At 55.1% G+C, this 24,129-nt stretch overlaps 1 protein-coding gene across 1 annotated transcript in view; it reads left to right on the top strand.

Annotated features, from left to right (window-relative positions):
* Positions 1-3,097, top strand: part of AGK (acylglycerol kinase) — a 338,473-nt gene extending 335,376 nt beyond the window's left edge. Inside the window, exon 15 of the mRNA XM_078671853.1 lies at positions 372-3,097. Coding sequence (XP_078527979.1) covers positions 372-548 — 177 coding nt within the window. The 3' untranslated portion in view covers positions 549-3,097. The remainder of the gene's footprint in view (positions 1-371) is intronic.
* The last annotated feature ends 21,032 nt before the right edge of the window (positions 3,098-24,129 follow it).

Genomic DNA, 24,129 nt, shown 5'->3' with positions numbered 1-24,129 from the left:
ATCCGGTGGATGACTAGCTAAGGACTGTGCAGATCCAGAAAAAGGATCACCGCCTGATGATAGCCGTCTTACTGATTATAGCATCTCTGAAAGGCTGTCCTCTAATCAATCGCATTTCTTGCTCGTTGATCAATGATTGCATGCCTTGGTTATAAAAATTGTGGTGTTCTTTCTGAAGCCGAATGCATAACTTTTGAGATAGTTTTTTCTGTGGATTACATTATCATGCAGGGTAAGTTTGCTCACTCACCCTTGGTTTTTAGCACTTTAAAGCTGGCCACCGGCCAGCTGGTCAGCATGCTCTAGGTATCAGTGAAGAGTGGTTTCTGGGTGGGATATTTGCTCTAACTTATCTTTTTTTCTCCCAACAGGGCACGGAAGGTTTCTTCAGCATTGATGCTGAGGAATACGATGCCATGTCAGTGGAGGTTCAGCTTCTGCCCCGCAAGCTCCATTTCCTCTGTGACCCCAAGATAAAGCAAGAATATCTCCAGCGCAATCAGACCTCTTCGGAAGGCGAACTATCACAGGTGGCTCCTCAGATCTGAGAAAAGCCATTCAGGGTCACCGTATTCCCAGTGTCTTCTGGCACCGACATGGCTGTGTATGCAAGTGATTCCTTCTAGCCGAGGTGAATCCCACAGACGTCAGTGAATGCTTATTTTCTCTAATGGTTTAGATATTGACCACTTGTGGTGCACAGTCCAAGTACAGTTTGGACAACAGCTCCCTCTGCACTGCTTTTCCTCTGAGTGACTGCAGTTCCTGCACAATGGAATTAGCAACCTTAATTTGTTACTAACTGACTTCAGTGCCAATGACAAGCCTCCGTCCTCCCTGAAATATAAAACCGTAAAACAAGTCTTTTTACCTGTGTTGGTCATTGATAAACCACAAAAGCATCCAGCACCTATTTTCCAAGGCACTGTCTGGTGCAAGAAAGTGCACACTTGTGGGATTTGAATTGTCATGTTTGGTACGCATCAAAATATCAATAGTTTTATTAAATTGATTTGTATTAAATTGGAGAGGAGGTGGTTAGCCATATTATAGAGTTTCTTATTTTATAGTACAAGTAATTCGTGTAGCAGAGGAAATACATCTCTGGCCAGGAAAATCCGGGCGGAGCCGGATGGAGCTTATGGGTGTACAATCTTCTTAAGCTTCTGCTCAGTATAAAAAGGAGACATTTCACCATATCGATATACCTACATCCATTATATATCTTTTAAGGAAATTGATAAGTGAATCCAATAAAGGTAAAGGCAACTTTGAAACCAGGGATGGCGCAATGACAGGAGTGAGTCAGACGTAACAAGTGGAAGCTTTGATGTATCTGGGATTACCAAGTGGCTAGAAGATGGCAGTTCAAAATTATATGAAAGATCTTGTCAAATGGTGGAAGGAAAAAATCATAGTTGAAGTGAGCAGACACTTTAGGATGTCAGCCAGTAACAGGATGAACTAAACGAATCTGCAGATAGTGTGCCCATGAACATCACAACTGTTTACCCCGTGGTGCTCCTGTTGTGTTTTTGAGTCAAAAAGATCTGCCTAGCCCACGGCACTAAAAGACTGTCTTACATAAGTTAGCCAGGGGATAGATGAAACACTATCCAGCTTCATAATGTCTTATATGATGAGCTGATTTAACTGTACAGAATTCCTTTTCCATATTGATATCCATAATAGTAGAGGGGCCATTTTAATGGAGTTGGTTAAATAGGGCAAGCCTAATTCTTTGTTGGATGTAAAATTGGAGCATGACCCAGTGAGGGACAGTAACCTTTTTGCAAATGTATCTCTATACTCTGTAGTGTCTCTACTTGTACTATGCCCCAAATTGCTGTCCCATAGGTAGCTACGGATATCGTTTTCGCGAAATAGATTTCCAACATTTCTTGAATTTGTTTATTTCCTACATTTTTAGTGAACTTAAAAACGGCAGCTATGCTTTTAGACATGAGATTAGCTCTATTTCTCACCATCTCATTCCATTTCAGTTTACTGTCAAATAACACGCCACAATACATAAAATGATCTACTCTTTCCAGCTTTCTTCCATCTATTTGGAACCTCGGTGTTCTTTTCTGATTGCTACCCACAGCCATAACAAAGGACGTTGATTTATTGCCATTTAGGCTAAGGTCCCCCATATAAGACCGAAAAGCAGCCTTCTTAATGCGGTGAAAGGCGCTCCCTATCCAAGAAACGAAGACAAACTCAAGTCATTCTTGGGATTGATGGAATATGTGGCAAAGTATATTAACAACTTTTCATCCAAGTGTGAACCGGTGCCAGAACTTTTAAAGAAGAACAATGAGTTTCAATGGGAGGAGCAACACAAATGTGTAGTGGATGCTCTCAAAAAAGTGCTATTGAGTTCGCTGGCTTTAGGGAAATTTGAACCTCTTAATAAAAACATCCTCACTACAGACGCGTCTAACAGAGGGTTAGGGGCCACCCTGTCTCCAAGAAACGGGAAGGAAGAGAGGATAATTGCCTTCGCGTCCCGCTGTCTTACAAACGCAGAGAATAACTACTCTGTTATTGAAAAGGTGACTCTGACGTGCTTCTGGGCAGTAAAGCATTTCAAATTCTTCCTGTGGGGGCTGAAATTCACCATTCTTACGGACCACAAGCCCTCTTCAGGTATTTACACGCTTAATGCCTTCTACCAAACAACTTCTCTTCTCTACTGGAAACATCTAAACCGGATGACCCATAGCCAATATTACCGCCCCCCCTATTATTTCCCACAGGTGTCCCACACTGTTCAGTCCTGAGGAGACTCTACATCTCCAAAGGGTCGAAACGCAGTCGACAGTACAAAGAGCCAAACCACAAACAACAGTTTCCTATTGTCTAAATTGTTGATGACCAAATTGTACATACACTACATGGTCACCTCTTCTTGATGAAACAAATGAAAAATAGAAACTGTCTTTTTTATATGCCACTAATGTCACTATAGTAGTGTAAGTTCTATGATCATTTCACTGGGACACCTGTTAATTTATGTGTATATTTTTGTATGTATATTGTATTAAGTTTTCCTTATGTCTATATAAACAATGCAATGAAATATCAGACCAGATACGTGTGTTGACAGCTTCTTTTTTTGACACCCAGTCCACCCCCATATTGCCATTGTGCGTTATTTCTATCAAGAGTATTTTTGTATTATCCCACAGGAGCTGTTGTTTTCCTTCTTAATCGTAATTCAAAGGTGAGCACAATACCACCACTTAAAACTACATACTATAGAAGACAAGTTCAACTTTCTGGTCTCAAATAGAACACAGGTATGAGCTCTACCACTGAGAGGAGATGGAGGAGCTGGTAAAACACCTAACAGATGCCCATCAAAAGAGGGGATAGGAGATGGGTGGTGATGGCTAGACTATTAGCAATGCTAATATTAGATGGGCCCTTGACCCTGCATACACAACTGATAGAGGTATCAGTTCAAGCATCCTCCTCCAGGAGCATGCCTGACTTAAGGTGTCAGGGTTTAGGCTAACAGCACCTATCAAACATCTCTTTTGAAAGAGAGTATTGTTCGGTCCTCAGGTCGAGCAGATGCTCAAAAAAATAAACAAGCATTTACAATGCAATGGTTTCGCCTTTGGAAAAGTTAGAGTTATTGGCATTGTAAATGACAAAATTTGTATTTGTGTTGGTTTTGAAAACAGATAAATAAATGGCATTGTCATTTACATTGCCATTAGCTTAATCTCTGCAGTCACTCTGCACTCTCTAGCACTCCCTACTCACTCTGCTCTCTCTAGCACTCCCTAATCACTCTGCACTCTCTAGCACTCCCTAGCACTCCCTAATCACTCTGCACTCGCTAGCACTCCCTACTCACTCTGCACTCTCTAGCACTCCTTAGCACTCCCTACTCACTCTGTACTCTCTAGCACTCCCTACTCACTCTGCACTCTCTAGCACTCCCTACTCACTCTGCACTCCCTATGCACTCTGCACTCCCTCTGCACTCCCTATGCACTCTGCACTCCCTCTGCACTCCCTCTGCACTCCTTATGCACTCCTTATGCACTCTGCACTCCCTCTGCACTCCCTATGCACTCTGCACTACCTCTGCAATCCCTCTGCACTCCCTATGCACTCCCTATGCACTCTGCAATCCCTATGCACTCTGCACTCCCTATGCACTCTGCACTCCCTATGCACTCTGCACTCCCTATGCACTCTGCACTCCCTATGCACTCTCCACTCTCCACTCCCTGTGCACTCTCCACTCTCTATGCACTCTGCACTCCCTATGCACTCTCCACTCCCTATGCACTCTCCACTCTGCACTCCCTATGCACTCTGCACTCCCTATGCACTCTCCACTCTGCACTCCCTATGCACTCTCCACTCTGCACTCCCTATGCACTCTCCACTCTGCACTCCCTATGCACTCTCCACTCTGCACTCCCTATGCACTCTCCACTCTGCACTCCCTATGCACTCTGCACTCCCCACTCTGCACTCCCTATGCACTCTGCACTCTGCACTCCCTATGCACTCTGCACTCCCTATTGTTAGACGGAGACCTGGAGGGTCGGCCGAGCACAGTGGTCGCACAGACAGGTAACTTCCCCCCCACAGATGGACACCACACAAAGATCAGGGTAACACCTTTTATAGGCACTTCTGGTAGTAGAGTGGTACGATACAAGGCGATCAGGACACGATGATCCTCTCAATTCTAGTCTCTAGTAAGGGAAGGGGGTAGCGGGACAGTCTTGGTACCCACGGGTACGGAGGTGTAACGGTGATAGCTCACAATCCTCGAGCTCGGTGTTCGGATGGGTCAGACCGCGGCAGCGCCGGCAGGTCCCGAAGAGGTCGTAGGTGGCAACGGGCCGCGGCAGCGCCAGCAGGTCCCAACGAGGATGAAGGTTACAACGGGCCGCGGCAGCGCCAGCAGGTCCCACGAGAATGCAGGTTGCAACGGGCCGCGGCAGCGCCAGCAGGTCCCACGAGGATGAAGGTTACAACGGGCCGCGGCAGCGCCAGCGGGTCCCACGAGGATGAAGGTTGCAGAGGGCCGCGGCAGCGCCAGCAGGTCCCACGAGGATGAAGGTTGCAGAGGGCCGCGGCAGCGCCAGCAGGTCCCACGAGGATGAAGGTTGCAGAGGGCCGCGGCAGCGCCAGCAGGCAGGACAATAGTTCACAAGGCAGGGCTGTGGCAGCGCCAGCAGTCCGTCAAGGATGAGTTCGTCGCGGTGTCTCTTGACTCCAGGATACAACTGCCTTCCTGTCCTGGGGCGGCCTCAGTTATAGGTCTGGCGCCCTTTGATGTCCGGACCCTCGCTCTTGGAGGTCGGGAGGTCTGGGATGAGGGAGTCCAGACACCCAGCAGGGGGGTGGAGCCAGCGCCCGAGGAGGCTGGGGGTGCTCGGCACCTGGCGGGGGAGAGCCATCGACACTTCTTACTCCCATTGACCTGCCAAGTGGTCCGTTCACCTCCTGGGTGGAGGGTGGTGCCGGGATGTCGGGGCCTGGCCAGGCCCAGGGTTGGGGTCGGGCTGAGGCCGCGCGCGGCCGCGTGGTGCCGTGTCCAAGATGGCGGCTGGGCCGGGCAATGGTGCTGATGGTGGCCCGGGCCCTGTCCTGCGGGGAGGGAGCGAGCCCTTCATGTGGCCTGTCCAACATGCGTCCCCCCCCAGCTGAAGGCGGGGAGAGTCACCCATCTTCTTGGGGACTTTCCTCGTCGAGGCGGAAAAAGCGGGACAGGCCATCCGCGTTGGCGTGGTCTTGGCCAGGACGATGCTCCACAGTGAAGTCCATCCCCTGCAGGGAGATGGACCATCGCAATAGTTTGGGGTTCTCCCCCCGCATCTGCATGAGCCATTGCAGGGGCCGATGATCTGTCTGTACCCGGAAATGGGTTCCGAAGAGGTACGGCCGGAGCTTCTTGAGGGCCCATACCACTGCGAAGGCCTCTCGCTCAATGGTGCTCCAGCGCTGTTCTCGGGGCAGTAGGCGTCTGCTGATGAAGGCCACGGGTTGGTCCACTCCTTCGGGGTTCAGTTGGGAGAGGACGGCCCCAATACCATGGTCGGAGGCATCGGTCTGCACAATGAACTCGCGGCTGTAGTCGGGGGCCTGGAGCACCGGAGCGGTGCACATGGCGGCCTTCAGCGTCTCGAAGGCCGCGTGACAGTCGGGAGTCCAGTTGACTCGTTTTGGGTTGTTCTTAGACGTGAGTTCCGTGAGGGGCCCCACAATGCTGCCATAGTCCCTCACAAACCGCCGGTAGTATCCGGTGAGCCCCAGGAAGGCTCGGACCTCTGTTTGTGTTTCGGGGGGTTGCCAGGACTGGATGGCAGCTACCTTGAGTTGGAGGGGGGCCACCAGACCGCTCCCCACTTGGTGTCCGAGGTAGGTCACGGACCCCTGGCCGATTTGGCACTTGCTGGCCTTTATGGTGAGGCCGGCCTGTTGGAGGGCCTGCAGGACCTCTCTGAGGTGGTGGAGGTGGTCTGTCCAGTGGCGGCTGTATACCGCGATGTCGTCCAGGTAGGCGGCGCTGAATTCTTCGAGGCCCGCCAATACCTGGTTCACCAGTCTTTGAAAAGTGGCTGGAGCGTTCTTCATGCCGAAGGGCATCACTCTGAAATGGTAGTGCCCGTCCGGGGTGGAGAAAGCGGAACGTTCTTGGGCCCTGGGGGTGAGGCCGATCTGCCAGTAGCCCGCTGTCAGGTCAAAGATGCTTAGGTAGCGGGCTGCCCCCATGCGGTCGACTAGTTCATCTGCTCGGGGGATAGGGTGAGCGTCGGTTCGGGTGACCGCGTTCAGCCCCCGATAGTCGATGCAGAATCGGAGCTCCGGCGTGGTGCCCGGTGCCGCGGCCTTGGGGACCAGGACGACCGGGCTGGCCCAGGGACTGTCCGAAGGCTCGATGACCCCGAGGGCTAGCATCTTGGAGACTTCTTCTTGGATGCATGTACGTACCCGATCCGGTACTCGGTACGCCCGGTGTCGGACAGGAGGACTGTCCCCCGTGTCCACGTCGTGCAGGCACCAGGAGGTGACTCCGGGTGCGAGGGAGAACAGGTTTGCGAACGGCAGCAGGAGGGCCCGGCAATCTTGACGCTGCTCTGGGGTCAGGGCCTCGGAGAGTCGGACCCCGTCCACCGAGCCATCTCTTTCCCGAGTCCTCAGTAGGTCAGGGAGGGGCTCGGAGTCTCCTTCTGTGCCACTGTCGGGGGACTCCAGGTCGATGAGATAGGTGACGGGACTCCTGCGCTCGATCACCTTGAAGGGCCCCGTCCATTTGTCTTGCAAGGCACACGGTTCGATGGGGGACATCACCCATACCTGCTGACCCGGTTCAAACTCGATGGAGGAGGCATGTTGGTCGTACCACTTCTTCATGTCCTCCTGACTGGCCTCCAGATTGGCTTTAGCGATCTCCCTGAATTTCCGGGTCTGATTTCGGAGGGTCAGGAGGTATTTGTAGACGTCCGGAGGGGTTTTTAGGGGGGCCATTTCCCATTGCTCCTTCACTAGGCTGAGAGGCCCGCGAACGGGGTGTCCGTACAGGAGTTCGAAGGGGCTGAAGCCGAGGGACTTCTGGGGGACTTCTCGGTAGGCGAAGAGGAGGCACGGTAGTAGCACGTCCCACTGGCGGCGTAGGGGTTCTTCCAGCCCCATGATCATCCCCTTGAGGGTGCGGTTGAACCGCTCGACCAGTCCGTTCCCCTGGGGGTGATAGGGGGTGGTGAAGCGGTAAGTGACTCCGCACTGCTGCCAGAGGGATTTCATATACTTTGAAATAAAGTTCGTACCCCTGTCGCTGACGACTTCCCGGGGGAAGCCCACTCGAGAGAAGATCCCCATCAAGGCTCGACCCACTACTGGGGCTGTTATAGTACGGAGGGGGACCGCCTCAGGATAGCGGGTGGCGTGGTCCACCAGGACCAGGATGAAGCGATGCCCCTGTGCTGTTCGGGGGTCCAGGGGCCCCACAATGTCTATTCCCACCCTTTCGAACGGGGTGGTCACCACGGGGAATGGTTGTAGGGGTGCCTTGAGTTTGCGGCCGCTCTTCCCGCTGGCCTGGCAGGTCGGGCAGGACCGGCAATGGTTGGAGACGTCATTTCTCATTTTGGGCCAAAAAAAGTGAGTCACCAGGCGGTGGTAGGTCTTGTCTTGGCCCAGGTGCCCGGCCAGGGGGACATCATGGGCTAGGTTCAACAGGAAGTCTCTGTAGTGGAGGGGCACCACCAGCACTCGCCCGGCCCCCAGTTCTGCGATTTTCTGCTCGCTGTACAAGAGATCATTGTCCCAATAAACCCAGTGGGCCCCGGTGGTGTCTCCTTGGCTCTGGGCGAGCGCTTGCTGTCGCAATCCCTCGAGGGAGGGGCAGGTCTTTTGCTCCTGCCGGAATTGTTCCTGGGTGGGCCCCCCTTCTTGACGCCACTGAGCCAGGTCGGGAAGCTCGGGGGGCTGTGTGGACCCCTCTGTGGTGGGGTCCGGGTGGTCGGTCTGGAGGAAGTCTTCTTCTGGGGTGATCGAGGGCGGAGGTGCTGCCCATTCTGGTTCTTCTGGTCTAGGGATGGTGCGGGTGGCCATGGACCGGGTGGTTACGCACGCCCAGTCCGGGAGACCCAACATCCCCAGATGCTCTCTTCTTTCTACAGCGGCCCACGGGGAGCTCTCGAGATCGTTCCCCAGGAGGCAGTCCACGGGGGCATCGTCGCGGACAGTTACTTTCAGCATGCCGGACACTCCTCCCCATTCGAAGGGGACGCAGGCCATCCGACACAGGCTCTCCGAGTTATCTGCCGATCGGACGGGGCAAAGTACGTTTGGTAGGATTTGTTCTGGGGTCACCAGGTGACAACGGACGGCCGTCACACTGGCCCCGGTGTCACGCAGGGCCTCGGCCTTGCGCCCATTGATGCTCACCCATTGGCTGTACTTCCGAGTGTTGGCGGGCAGGGGAGTCCGCGGGACCATGTCTCTTCCTCCCAGGCATGCCAGGGTCATGGCGGCGGGTTCCCACTCGAACTGCTCCGACTCATAGGTCTCCGTGTCTTCGGAGACTTGTTCTTCTCCCAGGGCGGCGGCCGCCATCTGGCGGGGCCCGGGGACCTGGTTCTTCGGGCAGGTTTGGTCACTGGCATAGTGGCCGACTCGCTGGCATCGATGACACGTCACGTTAGCTCGGAACCCCGGGCGCATCGGGGGGTTTCCCCGGCCTGCTGGGGCCGGGGTGGCGTTAGTGGGCGCGGCCGGGACGGCGTCTCTGCCCCGGCCCGGGCCTCCTCCTCCTCCTCGGGGACGATGATGACCTTGGTTGGTTCTGTTCTGCTCATTCGGCCCACTCCGGGCCACTCGGGTGCTCTCCCACCGGTCAGCCTCGGTGGCGAGCTGCCGGGGTTCAGTCAATTTACTGTCGAGGAGGTGCTGCCTGAGCTCGACGAAGCAGTTGTTGGAGAGGTGCTACCACACAATGAGATTGAAGAGTTGTTCGTAAGTGGTTACGTTGTTACCCTTGATCCACCCCTCGAAGGCTCGGCTGAAATAGTTCACGTATTCCAACCACGTTGTACCTGGGATCCGGGTGCAGTTGCGGAACCTCTGGCGGTACATTTCGGGTGTAAGCCCATATCGACTGAGGAGGGCGGCCTTCATGTGGTCATAGGACGTCATTTGATGGTCCGGAAGCTGCAGCAGGGCATCACGACCCTCGTTGACGAATCTCCCCCATAGACCGGCTCCCCAGTCACTTCGAGCGACCCGGTGGGCGGTCATGGCAATCTCATAGGCCTTGAACCACTGCTGTATGTCGTCGTTCCGGTGATATTCTCGGACCACATCCTTGGGGATGTGGACCTTCTGCTCGGTAGGACCCGGGGAGTGCGGTTGCTCGGGCACCCCTAGGTTTTTGTTCAGTTTGCGTATTTCTATCTCCGCTAGTTTGCACTCGTGCTCGTATGCCAGTCTTTTTTCTTCGCGGTCTCTCTGTCTCTGTTTTTCCTCTCGCTCTTCTCTGAGCCGTAAGTGTTCTAAGTTTATTTTTTGTTCCGCCAGTTTCAATTCTCCGTCTAATCTGAGTCGTGCCAAGTCTAACTCGTGTAATCTATTTTTTTCCCGCTCTTGGATCTCTTCACGGGAAGGGCCTGTTCTCCGTTCCTCCGTCCGGGTGGTGTTGACTTCCGGGGCTGCGGGGTCCCGGGGGGTTGCGGTATTTGTCTCTGTCCAGGCCTCTAGGGCGTTTTTGAAGTCTTCTTTTGTGCTTAGCCCGGTGGTAGCAATGCCTAAGTCCATGCAAAATTGTTTGAGCTCTCGGTGGTTGTATTCTTCCAGCTTTTCCATCTGGAACTTCTCCGCCGATCCGCTCTCTTTGGTCGTCATTGTGGTTTTAGTCGTAGGGTGAGTTACTGTCTGTACGGTACGCGTTGGTTCGGATCGCGCCGCTAGCCACCAATGTTAGACGGAGACCCGGAGGGTCGGCCGAGCACAGTGGTCGCACAGACAGGTAACTTCCCCCCCACAGATGGACACCACACAAAGATCAGGGTAACACCTTTTATAGGCACTTCTGGTAGTAGAGTGGTACGATACAAGGCGATCAGGACACGATGATCCTCTCAATTCTAGTCTCTAGTAAGGGAAGGGGGTAGCGGGACAGTCTTGGTACCCACGGGTACGGAGGTGTAACGGTGATAGCTCACAATCCTCGAGCTCGGTGTTCGGATGGGTCAGACCGCGGCAGCGCCGGCAGGTCCCGAAGAGGTCGTAGGTGGCAACGGGCCGCGGCAGCGCCAGCAGGTCCCAACGAGGATGAAGGTTACAACGGGCCGCGGCAGCGCCAGCAGGTCCCACGAGAATGCAGGTTGCAACGGGCCGCGGCAGCGCCAGCAGGTCCCACGAGGATGAAGGTTACAACGGGCCGCGGCAGCGCCAGCGGGTCCCACGAGGATGAAGGTTGCAGAGGGCCGCGGCAGCGCCAGCAGGTCCCACGAGGATGAAGGTTGCAGAGGGCCGCGGCAGTGCCAGCAGGTCCCACGAGGATGAAGGTTGCAGAGGGCCGCGGCAGCGCCAGCAGGCAGGACAATAGTTCACAAGGCAGGGCTGTGGCAGCGCCAGCAGTCCGTCAAGGATGAGTTCGTCACTGTGTCTCTTGACTCCAGGATACAACTGCCTTCCTGTCCTGGGGCGGCCTCAGTTATAGGTCTGGCGCCCTTTGATGTCCGGACCCTCGCTCTTGGAGGTCGGGAGGTCTGGGATGAGGGAGTCCAGACACCCAGCAGGGGGGTGGAGCCAGCGCCCGAGGAGGCTGGGGGTGCTCGGCACCTGGCGGGGGAGAGCCATCGACACTTCTTACTCCCATTGACCTGCCAAGTGGTCCGTTCACCTCCTGGGTGGAGGGTGGTGCCGGGATGTCGGGGCCTGGCCAGGCCCAGGGTTGGGGTCGGGCTGAGGCCGCGCGGCCGCGTGGTGCCGTGTCCAAGATGGCGGCTGGGCCGGGCAATGGTGCTGACGGTGGCCCGGGCCCTGTCCTGCGGGGAGGGAGCGAGCCCTTCATGTGGCCTGTCCAACACCTATGCACTCTGCACTCCCTATGCACTCTCCACTCTGCACTCCCTATGCACTCTGCACTCCCTATGCACTCTGCACTCTCCACTCCCTATGCACTCTCCACTCCCTATGCACTCTCCACTCCCTATGCACTCTCCACTCCCTATGCACTCTCCACTCCCATTGCACTCTCCACTCCCATTGCACTCTCCACTCCCATTGCACTCTCCACTCCCTATATACTCTCCACTCCCTATGCACTCTGCACTCCCTATGCACTCTCCACTCCCTATGCACTCTCCACTCCCTATGCACTCTCCACTCCCTATGCACTATCCACTCTGCACTCTCTATGCACTCTGCACTCCCTATGCACTCTGCACTCCCTATGCACTCTCCACTCCCTATGCACTCTCCACTCCCTATGCACTCTCCACTCCCTATGCACTCTCCACTCCCTATGCACTCTCCACTCCCTATGCACTCTCCACTCTCCACTCCCTATGCACTCTCCACTCTGCACTCCCTATGCACTCTCCACTCCCTATGCACTCTCCACTCCCTATGCACTCTGCACTCTCCACTCCCTATGCACTCTCCACTCTGCACTCCCTATGCACTCTCCACTCTGCACTCCCTATGCACTCTCCACTCCCTATGCACTCCCTATGCACTCTCCACTCACTATGCACTCTCCACTCTCCACTCCCTATGCACTCTCCACTCCCTATGCACTCTCCACACCCTATGCGCACTCCACTCTCCACTCCCTATGCACTCTCCACTCCCTATGCACTCTACACTCCCTATGCACTCCCTATGCACTCTCCACTCCCTATGCACTCTCCACTCCCTATGCACTCTCCACTCCCTATGCACTCTACACTCCCTATGCACTCTCCACTTCCTATGCACTCTCCACTCTGCACTCCACTCTGCACTCCCTATGCACTCTCCACTCTGCACTCCCTATGCACTCTGCACTCTCCACTCCCTATGCACTCTGCACTCCCTATGCACTCTCCACTCTCCACTCACTATGCACTCTCCACTCCCTATGCACTCTCCACTCTGCACTCCCTATGCACTCTCCACTCTCTATGCACTGTCCACTCTCTATGCACTCTCCACTCTCTATGCACTCTCCACTCTCTATGCACTCTCCACTCTCTATGCACTCTCCACTCTCTATGCACTCTGCACTCCCTATGCACTCCCTGTGCACTCTCCACTCTCCACTCCCTATGCACTCTCCACTCTCCACTCTGCACTCCCTATGCACTCTGCACTCCCTATGCACTCTCCACTCTGCACTCCCTATGCTCTCTGCACTCCCTATGCACTCTCCACTCCCTATGCACTCTCCACTCCCTGTGCACTCTCCACGCTGCACTCCCTATGCACTCTGCACTCCCTATGCACTCTTCACTCTGCACTCCCTATGCACTCTCCACTCTGCACTCCCTATGCACTCTCCACTCTGCACTCCCTATGCACTCTGCACTCCCCACTCTGCACTCCCTATGCACTCTCCACTCTGCACTCCCTATGCACTCTCCACTCTGCACTCCCTATGCACTCTGCACTCCCTATGCACTCTGCACTCTCCACTCCCTATGCACTCTCCACTCCCTATGCACTCTCCACTCCCTATGCACTCTCCACTCCCATTGCACTCTCCACTCCCTATGCACTCTCCACTCCCTATGCACTCTCCACTCCCTATGCACTCTCCACTCCCTATGCACTCTCCACTCCCTATGCACTCTCCACTCCCTATGCACTTTCCATGCACTCTCCACTCTCCATGCACTATCCACTCTGCACTCTCTATGCACTCTCCACTCCCTATGCACTCTCCACTCCCTATGCACTCTCCACTCCCTATGCACTCTCCACTCCCTATGCACTCTCCACTCCCTATGCACTCTCCACTCCCTATGCACTCTCCACTCTGCACTCCCTATGCACTCTCCACTCCCTATGCACTCTCCACTCCCTATGCACTCTCCACTCTGCACTCCCTATGCACTCTCCACTCTGCACTCCCTATGCACTCTCCACTCTGCACTCCCTATGCACTCTGCACTCTCCATTCCCTATGCACTCTCCACTCCCTATGCACTCTCCACTCCCTATGCACTCTCCACTCCCTATGCACTCTCCACTCCCTATGCACTCTCCACTCCCTATGCACTCTCCACTCCCTATGCACTCTCCACTCCCCACTCCCTATCCACTCTCCACTCCCTATGCACTCTCCATGCACTCTCCACTCCCTATGCACTATCCACTCTCCACTCTCTATGCACTCTCCACTCCCTATGCACTCTCCACTCCCTATGCACTCTCCACTCCCTATGCACTCTCCACTCCCTATGCACTCTCCACTCTGCACTCCCTATGCACTCTCCACTCCCTATGCACTCTCCACTCTGCACTCCCTATGCACTCTCCACTCTGCACTCCCTATGCACTCTCCACTCTGCACTCCCTATGCACTCTCCACTCTGCACTCTCCACTCTGCACTCCCTATGCACTCTCCACTCTGCACTCCCTATGCACTCTCCACTCTGCACTCCCTATGCACTCTCCACTCCTTATGCACTTCCCACTCTCCACTCCCTATGCACTCTCCACTCTCCACTCCCTCTGCACTCTGCACTCCCTATGCACTCTGCACTCCCTATGCACTCTCCACTCCCTATGCACTCTGCACTCTCCACTCCCTATGCACTCTGCACTCTCCACTCCCTATGCACTCTCCACGCTCCACTCCCTATGCACTCTCCACTCTCCACACCCTATGCACTCTCCACTCTCCACTCCCTATGCACTCTCCACTCTCCACTCCCTATGCACTCTCCACTCCCTATGCACTCTCCACTCCCTATGCACTCTCCACTCCCTATGCACTCTCCACTCCCTATGCACTCTCCACTCCCTATGCACTCTCCACTCCCTATGCACTCTCCACTCCCTATGCACTCTCCACTCCCTATGCACTCTCCACTCCCTATGCACTCTCCACTCCCTATGCACTCTCCACTCCCTATGCACTCTGCACTCCCTATGCACTCTCCACTCTGCACTCCCTATGCACTTTCCACTCTCCACTCCCTATGCACTCTGCACTCCCTATGCACTCTGCACTCTCCACTCTCCACTCCATATGCACTCTCCACTCCCTCTGCACTCTCCACTCCCTCTGCACTCTCCACTCTCCACTCCCTCTGCACTCTCCACTCTCCAATCCCTATGCACTCTCCACGCTCCACTCCCTATGCACTCTCCACTCTCCACACCCTATGCACTCTCCACTCTCCACTCCCTATGCACTCTCCACTCCCTATGCACTCTCCACTCCCTATGCACTCTCCACTCCCTATGCACTCTCCACTCCCTATGCACTCCACTCCCTATGCACTCTCCACTCCCTATGCACTCTCCACTCCCTATGCACTCTCCACTCCCTATGCACTCTCCACTCCCTATGCACTCTCCACTCCCTATGCACTCTCCACTCCCTATGCACTCTGCACTCCCTATGCACTCTCCACTCTGCACTCCCTATGCACTTTCCACTCCCTATGCACTCTGCACTCCCTATGCACTCTGCACTCTCCACTCTCCACTCCATATGCACTCTCCACTCCATATGCACTCTCCACTCCCTCTGCACTCTCCACTCCCTCTGCACTCTCCACTCTCCACTCCCTCTGCACTCTCCACTCTCCACTCCCTATGCACTCTCCACTCTTCACTCCCTATGCACTCTCCACTCTCCACTCCCTATGCACTCTCCACTCTCTATGCACTTTGCACTCTCCACTCTCTATGCACTCTGCACTCTCCACTCCCTATGCACTCTGCACTCTCCACTCCCTATGCACTCTCCACTCCCTATGCACTCTCCACTCTCCACTCCCTATGCACTCTCCACTCTCTATGCACTCTCCACTCTCCACTCCCTATGCACTCTCCACTCCCTATGCACTCTCCACTCCCTATGCACTCTCCACTCCCTATGCACTCTCCACTCTCCACTCCCTATGCACTCTCCACTCCCTATGCACTCTCCACTCTCTATGCACTCTCCACTCTCCCCTCCCTATGCACTCTCCACTCCCTATGCACTCTCCACTCTCCACTCCCTATGCACTCTCCACTCCCTATGCACTCTCCACTCTCTATGCACTCTCCACTCCCTATGCACTCTCCACTCCCTATGCACTCTCCACTCCCTATGCACTCTCCACTCCCTATGCACTCTCCACTCCCTATGCACTCTCCACTCCCTATGCACTCTCCACTCTCCACTCCCTATGCACTCTCCACTCTCTATGCACTCTCCACTCCCTATGCACTCTCCACTCCCTATGCACTCTCCACTCCCTATGCACTCTCCACTCTCCACTCCCTATGCACTCTCCACTCTCTATGCACTCTCCACTCTCTATGCACTCTCCACTCTCTATGCACTCTCCACTCCCTATGCACTCTCCACTCCCTATGCACTCTCCACTCTCCACTCCCTATGCACTCTCCACTCCCTATGCACTCTCCACTCTCCACTCCCTATGCACTCTCCACTCTCTATGCACTCTCCACTCTCTATGCACTCTCCACTCTCTATGCACTCTCCACTCCCTATGCACTCTCCACTCTCCACTCCCTATGCACTCTCCACTCTCCACTCCCTATGCACTCTCCACTCCCTATGCACTCTCCACTCCCTATGCACTCTCCACTCTCCACTCCCTATGCACTCTCCACTCCCTATGCACTCTCCACTCCCTATGCACTCTCCACTCCCTATGCACTCTCCACTCCCTATGCACTCTCCACTCTCCACTCCCTATGCACTCTCCACTCTCCACTCCCTATGCACTCTCCACTCCCTATGCACTCTCCACTCCCTATGCACTCTCCACTCCCTATGCACTCTCCACTCCCTATGCACTCTCCACTCCCTATGCACTCTCCACTCTCCACTCCCTATGCACTCTCCACTCTCCACTCCCTATGCACTCTCCACTCCCTATGCACTCTCCACTCCCTATGCACTCTCCACTCCCTATGCACTCTCCACTCTCTATGCACTCTCCACTCCCTATGCACTCTCCACTCTCCACTCCCTATGCACTCTCCCCTCCCTATGCACTCTCCACTCCCTATGCACTCTCCACTCTCTATGCACTCTCCACTCCCTATGCACTCTCCACTCTCCGCTTCCTATGCACTCTCCCCTCCCTATGCACTCTCCACTCCCTATGCACTCCCTATGCACTCTCCACTCTCCACTCCCTATGCACTCTCCACTCCCTATGCACTCTCCACTCCCTATGCACTCTCCACTCCCTATGCACTCTCCACTTCCTATGCACTCTCCACTCTGCACTCCCTATGCACTCTCCACTCTGCACTCCCTATGCACTCTGCACTCTCCACTCCCTATGCACTCTGCACTCCCTATGCACTCTCCACTCCCTATGCACTCTCCACTCTCCACTCACTATGCACTCTCCACTCCCTATGCACTCTCCACTCTGCACTCCCTATGCACTCTCCACTCTCTATGCACTCTCCACTCTCTATGCACTCTCCACTCTCTATGCACTCTCCACTCTCTATGCACTCTCCACTCTCTATGCACTCTGCACTCCCTATGCACTCCCTGTGCACTCTCCACTCCCTATGCACTCTCCACTCCCTATGCACTCTCCACTCTCCACTCTGCACTCCCTATGCACTCTGCACTCCCTATGCACTCTCCACTCTGCACTCCCTATGCACTCTGCACTCCCTATGCACTCCCTATGCACTCTCCACTCCCTATGCACTCTCCACTCCCTGTGCACTCTCCACGCTGCACTCCCTATGCACTCTGCACTCCCTATGCACTCTCCACTCTGCACTCCCTATGCACTCTCCACTCTGCACTCCCTATGCACTCTCCACTCTGCACTCCCTATGCACTCTGCACTCCCCACTCTGCACTCCCTATGCACTCTCCACTCTGCACTCCCTATGCACTCTCCACTCTGCACTCCCTGTGCACTCTGCACTCTCCACTCCCTATGCACTCTCCACTCCCTATGCACTCTCCACTCCCTATGCACTCTCCACTCCCATTGCACTCTCCACTCCCTATGCACTCTCCACTCCCTATGCACTCTCCACTCCCTATGCACTCTCCACACCCTATGCACTCTCCACTCCCTATGCACTCTCCACTCCCTATGCACTCTCCACTCCCTATGCACTCTCCACTCCCTATGCACTTTCCATGCACTCTCCACTCTCCATGCACTCTCCACTCCCTATGCACTATCCACTCTGCACTCTCTATGCACTCTCCACTCCCTATGCACTCTCCACTCCCTATGCACTCTCCACTCCCTATGCACTCTCCACTCCCTATGCACTCTCCACTCCCTATGCACTCTCCACTCCCTATGCACTCTCCACTCTGCACTCCCTATGCACTCTCCACTCCCTATGCACTCTCCACTCTGCACTCCCTATGCACTCTCCACTCTGCACTTCCTATGCACTCTCCACTCTGCACTCCCTATGCACTCTCCACTCTGCACTCCCTATGCACTCTGCACTCTCCATTCCCTATGCACTCTCCACTCCCTATGCACTCTCCACTCCCTATGCACTCTCCACTCCCTATGCACTCTCCACTCCCTATGCACTCTCCACTCCCCACTCCCTATGCACTCTCCACTCCCTATGCACTCTCCATGCACTCTCCACTCCCTATGCACTATCCACTCTGCACTCTCTATGCACTCTCCACTCCCTATGCACTCTCCACTCCCTATACACTCTCCACTCCCTATGCACTCTCCACTCCCTATGCACTCTCCACTCCCTATGCACTCTCCACTCCCTATGCACTCTCCACTCTGCACTCCCTATGCACTCTCCACTCTGCACTCCCTATGCACTCTCCACTCTGCACTCTCCACTCTGCACTCCCTATGCACTCTCCACTCTGCACTCCCTATGCACTCTCCACTCTGCTCTCCCTATGCACTCCCTATGCACTCTCCACTCCTTGTGCACTTCCCACTCTCCACTCCCTATGCACTCTCCACTCTCCACTCCCTCTGCACTCTGCACTCCCTATGCACTCTGCACTCCCTATGCACTCTCCACTCCCTATGCACTCTGCACTCTCCACTCCCTATGCACTCTGCACTCTCCACTCCCTATGCACTCTGCACTCTCCACTCCCTATGCACTCTCCACGCTCCACTCCCTATGCACTCTCCACTCTCCACACCCTATGCACTCTCCACTCTCCACTCCCTATGCACTCTCCACTCTCCACTCCCTATGCACTCTCCACTCCCTATGCACTCTCCACTCCCTATGCACTCTCCACTCCCTATGCACTCTCCACTCCCTATGCACTCCACTCCCTATGCACTCTCCACTCTCCACTCCCTATGCACTCTCCACTCCCTATGCACTCTCCACTCCCTATGCACTCTCCACTCCCTATGCACTCTCCACTCCCTATGCACTCTCCACTCCCTATGCACTCTGCACTCCCTATGCACTTTCCACTCTCCACTCCCTATGCACTCTGCACTCCCTATGCACTCTGCACTCTCCACTCCCTATGCACTCTCCACTCCCTCTGCACTCTCCACTCCCTCTGCACTCTCCACTCTCCACTCCCTCTGCACTCTCCACTCTCCACTCCCTATGCACTCTCCACTCTTCACTCCCTATGCACTCTCCACTCTCCACTCCCTATGCACTCTCCACTCTCTATGCACTTTGCACTCTCCACTCTCTATGCACTCTGCACTCTCCACTCCCTATGCACTCTCCACTCCCTATGCACTCTCCACTCCCTATGCACTCTCCACTCTCCACTCCCTATGCACTCTCCACTCTCTATGCACTCTCCACTCTCTATGCACTCTCCACTCTCCACTCCCTATGCACTCTCCACTCCCTATGCACTCTCCACTCTCCACTCCCTATGCACTCTCCACTCCCTATGCACTCTCCACTCTCCACTCCCTATGCACTCTCCACTCCCTATGCACTCTCCACTCCCTATGCACTCTCCACTCTCTATGCACTCTCCACTCTCCCCTCCCTATGCACTCTCCACTCCCTATTCACTCCCTATGCACTCTCCACTCTCCACTCCCTATGCACTCTCCACTCCCTATGCACTCTCCACTCCCTATGCACTCTCCACTCTCTATGCACTCTCCACTCCCTATGCAATCTCCACTCCCTATGCACTCTCCACTCCCTATGCACTCTCCACTCCCTATGCACTCTCCACTCCCTATGCACTCTCCACTCTCCACTCCCTATGCACTCTCCACTCTCCACTCCCTATGCACTCTCCACTCTCCACTCCCTATGCACTCTCCACTCCCTATGCACTCTCCACTCTCTATGCACTCTCCACTCTCTATGCACTCTTCACTCCCTATGCACTCTCCACTCTCCACTCCCTATGCACTCTCCACTCCCTATGCACTCTCCACTCTCCACTCCCTATGCACTCTCCACTCCCTATGCACTCTCCACTCTCCACTCCCTATGCACTCTCCACTCCCTATGCACTCTCCACTCCCTATGCACTCTCCACTCCCTATGCACTCTCCACTCTCCACTCCCTATGCACTCTCCACTCTCCACTCCCTATGCACTCTCCACTCTCCACTCCCTATGCACTCTCCACTCCCTATGCACTCTCCACTCTCCACTCCCTATGCACTCTCCACTCCCTATGCACTCTCCACTCCCTATGCACTCTCCACTCTCTATGCACTCTCCACTCCCTATGCACTCTCCACTCCCTATGCACTCTCCACTCCCTATGCACTCTCCACTCCCTATGCACTCTCCACTCCCTATGCACTCTCCACTCCCTATGCACTCTCCACTCTCTATGCACTCTCCACTCTCTATGCACTCTCCACTCCCTATGCACTCTCCACTCTCCGCTTCCTATGCACTCTCCGCTCCCTATGCACTCACCGCTCCCTACGCACTCTCCACTCCCTATGCACTCTCCACTCCCTATGCACTCTCCACTCCCTATGCACTCTCCACTCCCTATGCACTCTCCACTCCCTATGCACTCTCCACTCCCTATGCACTCTCCACTCTGCACTCTCCACTCTCCACTCCCTATGCACTCTCCACTCCCTATGCACTCTCCACTCCCTATGCACTCTCCACTCCCTATGCACTCTCCACTCCCTATGCACTCTCCACTCTCCACTCCCTATGCACTCTCCACTCTCCACTCCCTATGCACTCTCCACTCCCTATGCACTCTCCACTCCCTATGCACTCTCCACTCCCTATGCACTCTCCACTCTCCACTCCCTATGCACTCTCCACTCTGCACTCCCTCTGCACTCTCCACTCCCTATCCACTCTCCACTCCCTATCCACTCTCCCCTCTCCACTCCTTGTTTCACTCAAAAGAGGACTAGGTACACGAGCCTACAACGGGTTAATAATTAAAGGGGATCAAACAGGTTACGTCTGTTAACAGTATTCACCCGAACCACAAATTAACTCCATGTAGAATTACAGATGACTGGTGGGCACAAATTCTTTCATAAAATGCAAATGATTCACGGGAAAAACATATACGAATCAATTCAAACGTAAACTCAAATAATCTTAACCAAGCCGACCCGATTTTATGCAGTGCATTACGTTACGGGAATGGAGGCTGAAAGCAATTCACCTGGACTTCGGTCGGCCGCGGAATGGCCAAAACAAACCTCAACGAGCAAAAAAAATAAACCCCGCCCACGGCCGCGATGACGACATCGCAGAGGCGGAGAGCGAAAAAATCTCGGGAACGCCCACGAATCTGGTCCGGCCATGACGGACAGATCTCTGTTCCAATGGCTAGCCTCCATTTATGGAGCTAGCCAATGGAACAGAGGGCTGGACTAAGCCCTACACTGTAGGGACATAAGATTTCTCCTGGGCGGAGCTAGGAGCTCCGACGCCAGGCGAAACCTAAAAAGGACACTGACATTGCCAAGCCTAAGGGCACGCTACAATGCCCCGGTCTCAAATCTGCTTTTCATAAGCATTAAATTAGTGGAAGTCGCAAACAAGGAGTTTAGGCCAAACACCCCGTATCAACAATACCAGCAGTCTTTTCAGGACCTCCCAGGACCATAAGACTTTCCATAGAGGGGACTGTAAAGGGAATTGGTGTGGAAAAGGCAGCAGTGGCTCTGCAAGGGCCGCTTTGCTACAAAGCAGTGACTCCTTTTCCTTCTTTCGCCATCCCCCAACCACATTACACATGTCTGGGGAAGAGAGAGGCACTTCCTACCACAGTGCTAAAGCATCACGTTGGTCAAAGTGAATCAGTGGGTCGGTCCTCTCCGTTGTGAGAGAAGGGTACTACCTAAAATTCCACACAACCCCTCCAAACATCCCACCCCATCACCATATTGTAAGTTCAGACCACCTTCTGCAAGAAGAGGCTTAGGTGTTTCTCCAAAAAGGGCACAATAGAACCAGTACCTTCAAATAGACATGGCACAGGGGTGTATTGCCTTTACTTTTTAATTTCCAAAAAGGATGGTTCCCTTCAACCAATCATCGACCTCCGGCTATTGCACAAGCTCACACTTTCACATGGTCACTATGCATGTCATCCCACTACTATGCCAAGGTGAATTCATGTCGGCGCTTGATCTGAAAGACACATACCTTCACATCCCCATTCACCAAGTGCACCACCAGTACCTTCTGTTCATTGTAAGTGGATAACGCTAATAGTTCAGGGTGTAACCCTTCGGAGTCACTGCAGCACCAAGGTGTTAGACGGGGACCCTGAGGGTCGGCCGGATACTGAGGGAGAGATCCCCGAGGGGGACCGTCTCCGGTGATCGTACAGACAAGTTACCTCCCTCCCCACAAATAGGCACCACACCAGGTCGAGTTCAATACTTTATATAAGGTTCGTAAGGCAAGGATATCAGCGATACAGGATATCTCGGACCCGGGGGTCCTCTCACTTCTAGTCTCTGTAAGGAAAGGGGGTAGCGGGACAATCTTGGTACCGGGTCGGTACAGGTGGTGGTAAGAGGCGAGCTCACAATCCTCGAGCTGGAGAGTCTGCGAGTTGGGCCGCGGCAGCGCCAGCAGGCCGAGATGATGGTTTCACGAGGCAGAGGGCCGCGGCAGCGCCAGCAGGCCAAGACAATGGTTTCACGAGGCAGAGGGCCGCGGCAGCGCCAGCAGGCCAAGACGATGGTTTCACGAGGCAGAGGGCCGCGGCAGCGCCAGCAGGCCAAGACGATGGTTTCACGAGGCAGAGGGCCGCGGCAGCGCCAGCAGGCCAAGACGATGGTTTCACGAGGCAGAGGGCCGCGGCAGCGCCAGCAGGCCAAGACGATGGTTTCACGAGGCAGAGGGCCGCGGCAGCGCCAGCAGGCCAAGACGATGGTTTCACGAGGCAGAGGGCCGCGGCAGCGCCAGCAGGCCAGTCACGGATGAGTTCTTCTCGGGTCTCTCGACTCCAGGATACAACTGCCTTCCTGGTCTGGCCCTGCCCCAGTTATAGGTCTGGTCCCCTTTGATGTCCGGACCCTCGCGCCTGGGGGCCAGGAGGTCCGGGATGAGGGAGTCCAGACACCCAGCAGGGGGGTGGAGCCAGCGCCCAGGGCGGCCGGGGGTGATCGACACCTGGCGGAGGAGAGCCGTTGACGATTCCTTCTCCCATTGACTCGCCAAGTGGTCACTCTGCCTCCTGGGGGGAGGTTGGTGCCTCGATGTCGGGGCCGGCCAGGCCCAGGGTTAGGGTCGAGTTGAGGCCACGCGGCCTCGTGCTGCAGTGCCCCAAGATGGCGGCTGGGCCGAGGCCGTGGTGTGGATGGTGACCCGGGCCAGCTGGGTCCGGAGCTGGTGTCTTGTGGTGGAGGGATTGCAGTGTACTTCGGATGGTCGTCGGGGACTCTGGCTGGGGATGCAGGGAGAGCCAGGGTCCAGGTCCCATTGCGGGGAGGGGGGACAGCCCGACCATGCGGCCTGTCCAACATGCGTCCCCCCCAGCTGAAGGCGGGGAGAGTCAGCCATCTTCCTGGGGACTCTCCTCGCTGAGGCGGAAAAAGCGTGACAGGCCGTCGGCGTTGGCGTGGTCCTGGCCTGGACGATGTTCCACCGTGAAGTCCATCCCCTGCAGGGAGATGGACCAGCGCAACAGCTTCGGGTTCTCCCCCCGCATTTGCATCAACCATTGCAGGGGTCGGTGGTCTGTTTGCACCCGGAAGTGGGTGCCGAAGAGGTATGGCCGGAGCTTCTTGAGTGCCCAGACTACGGCGAAGGCCTCCCTCTCAATGGTGCTCCAGCGCTGTTCTCGGGGCAGTAGGCGTCTGCTGATGAAGGCCACTGGTTGGTCGACCCCTTCGGCGTTGAGTTGGGAGAGGACGGCCCCCACACCCTGATCGGAGGCGTCCGTCTGCACAATGAATTCCCGGCTGTAGTCGGGAGCCTGGAGCACGGGGGCCGTGCACATGGCGGCCTTTAGTTTCTCGAAGGCCGATTGG

This window comes from Lissotriton helveticus, chromosome 1_1 (genome assembly GCF_964261635.1).
Source record: "Lissotriton helveticus chromosome 1_1, aLisHel1.1, whole genome shotgun sequence".
Taxonomy (NCBI): Eukaryota; Metazoa; Chordata; class Amphibia; order Caudata; family Salamandridae; genus Lissotriton; species Lissotriton helveticus.
The sequence above is the reverse complement of the archived record's forward strand: the minus strand, read 5'-3'. Positions and strand labels throughout refer to the sequence as shown.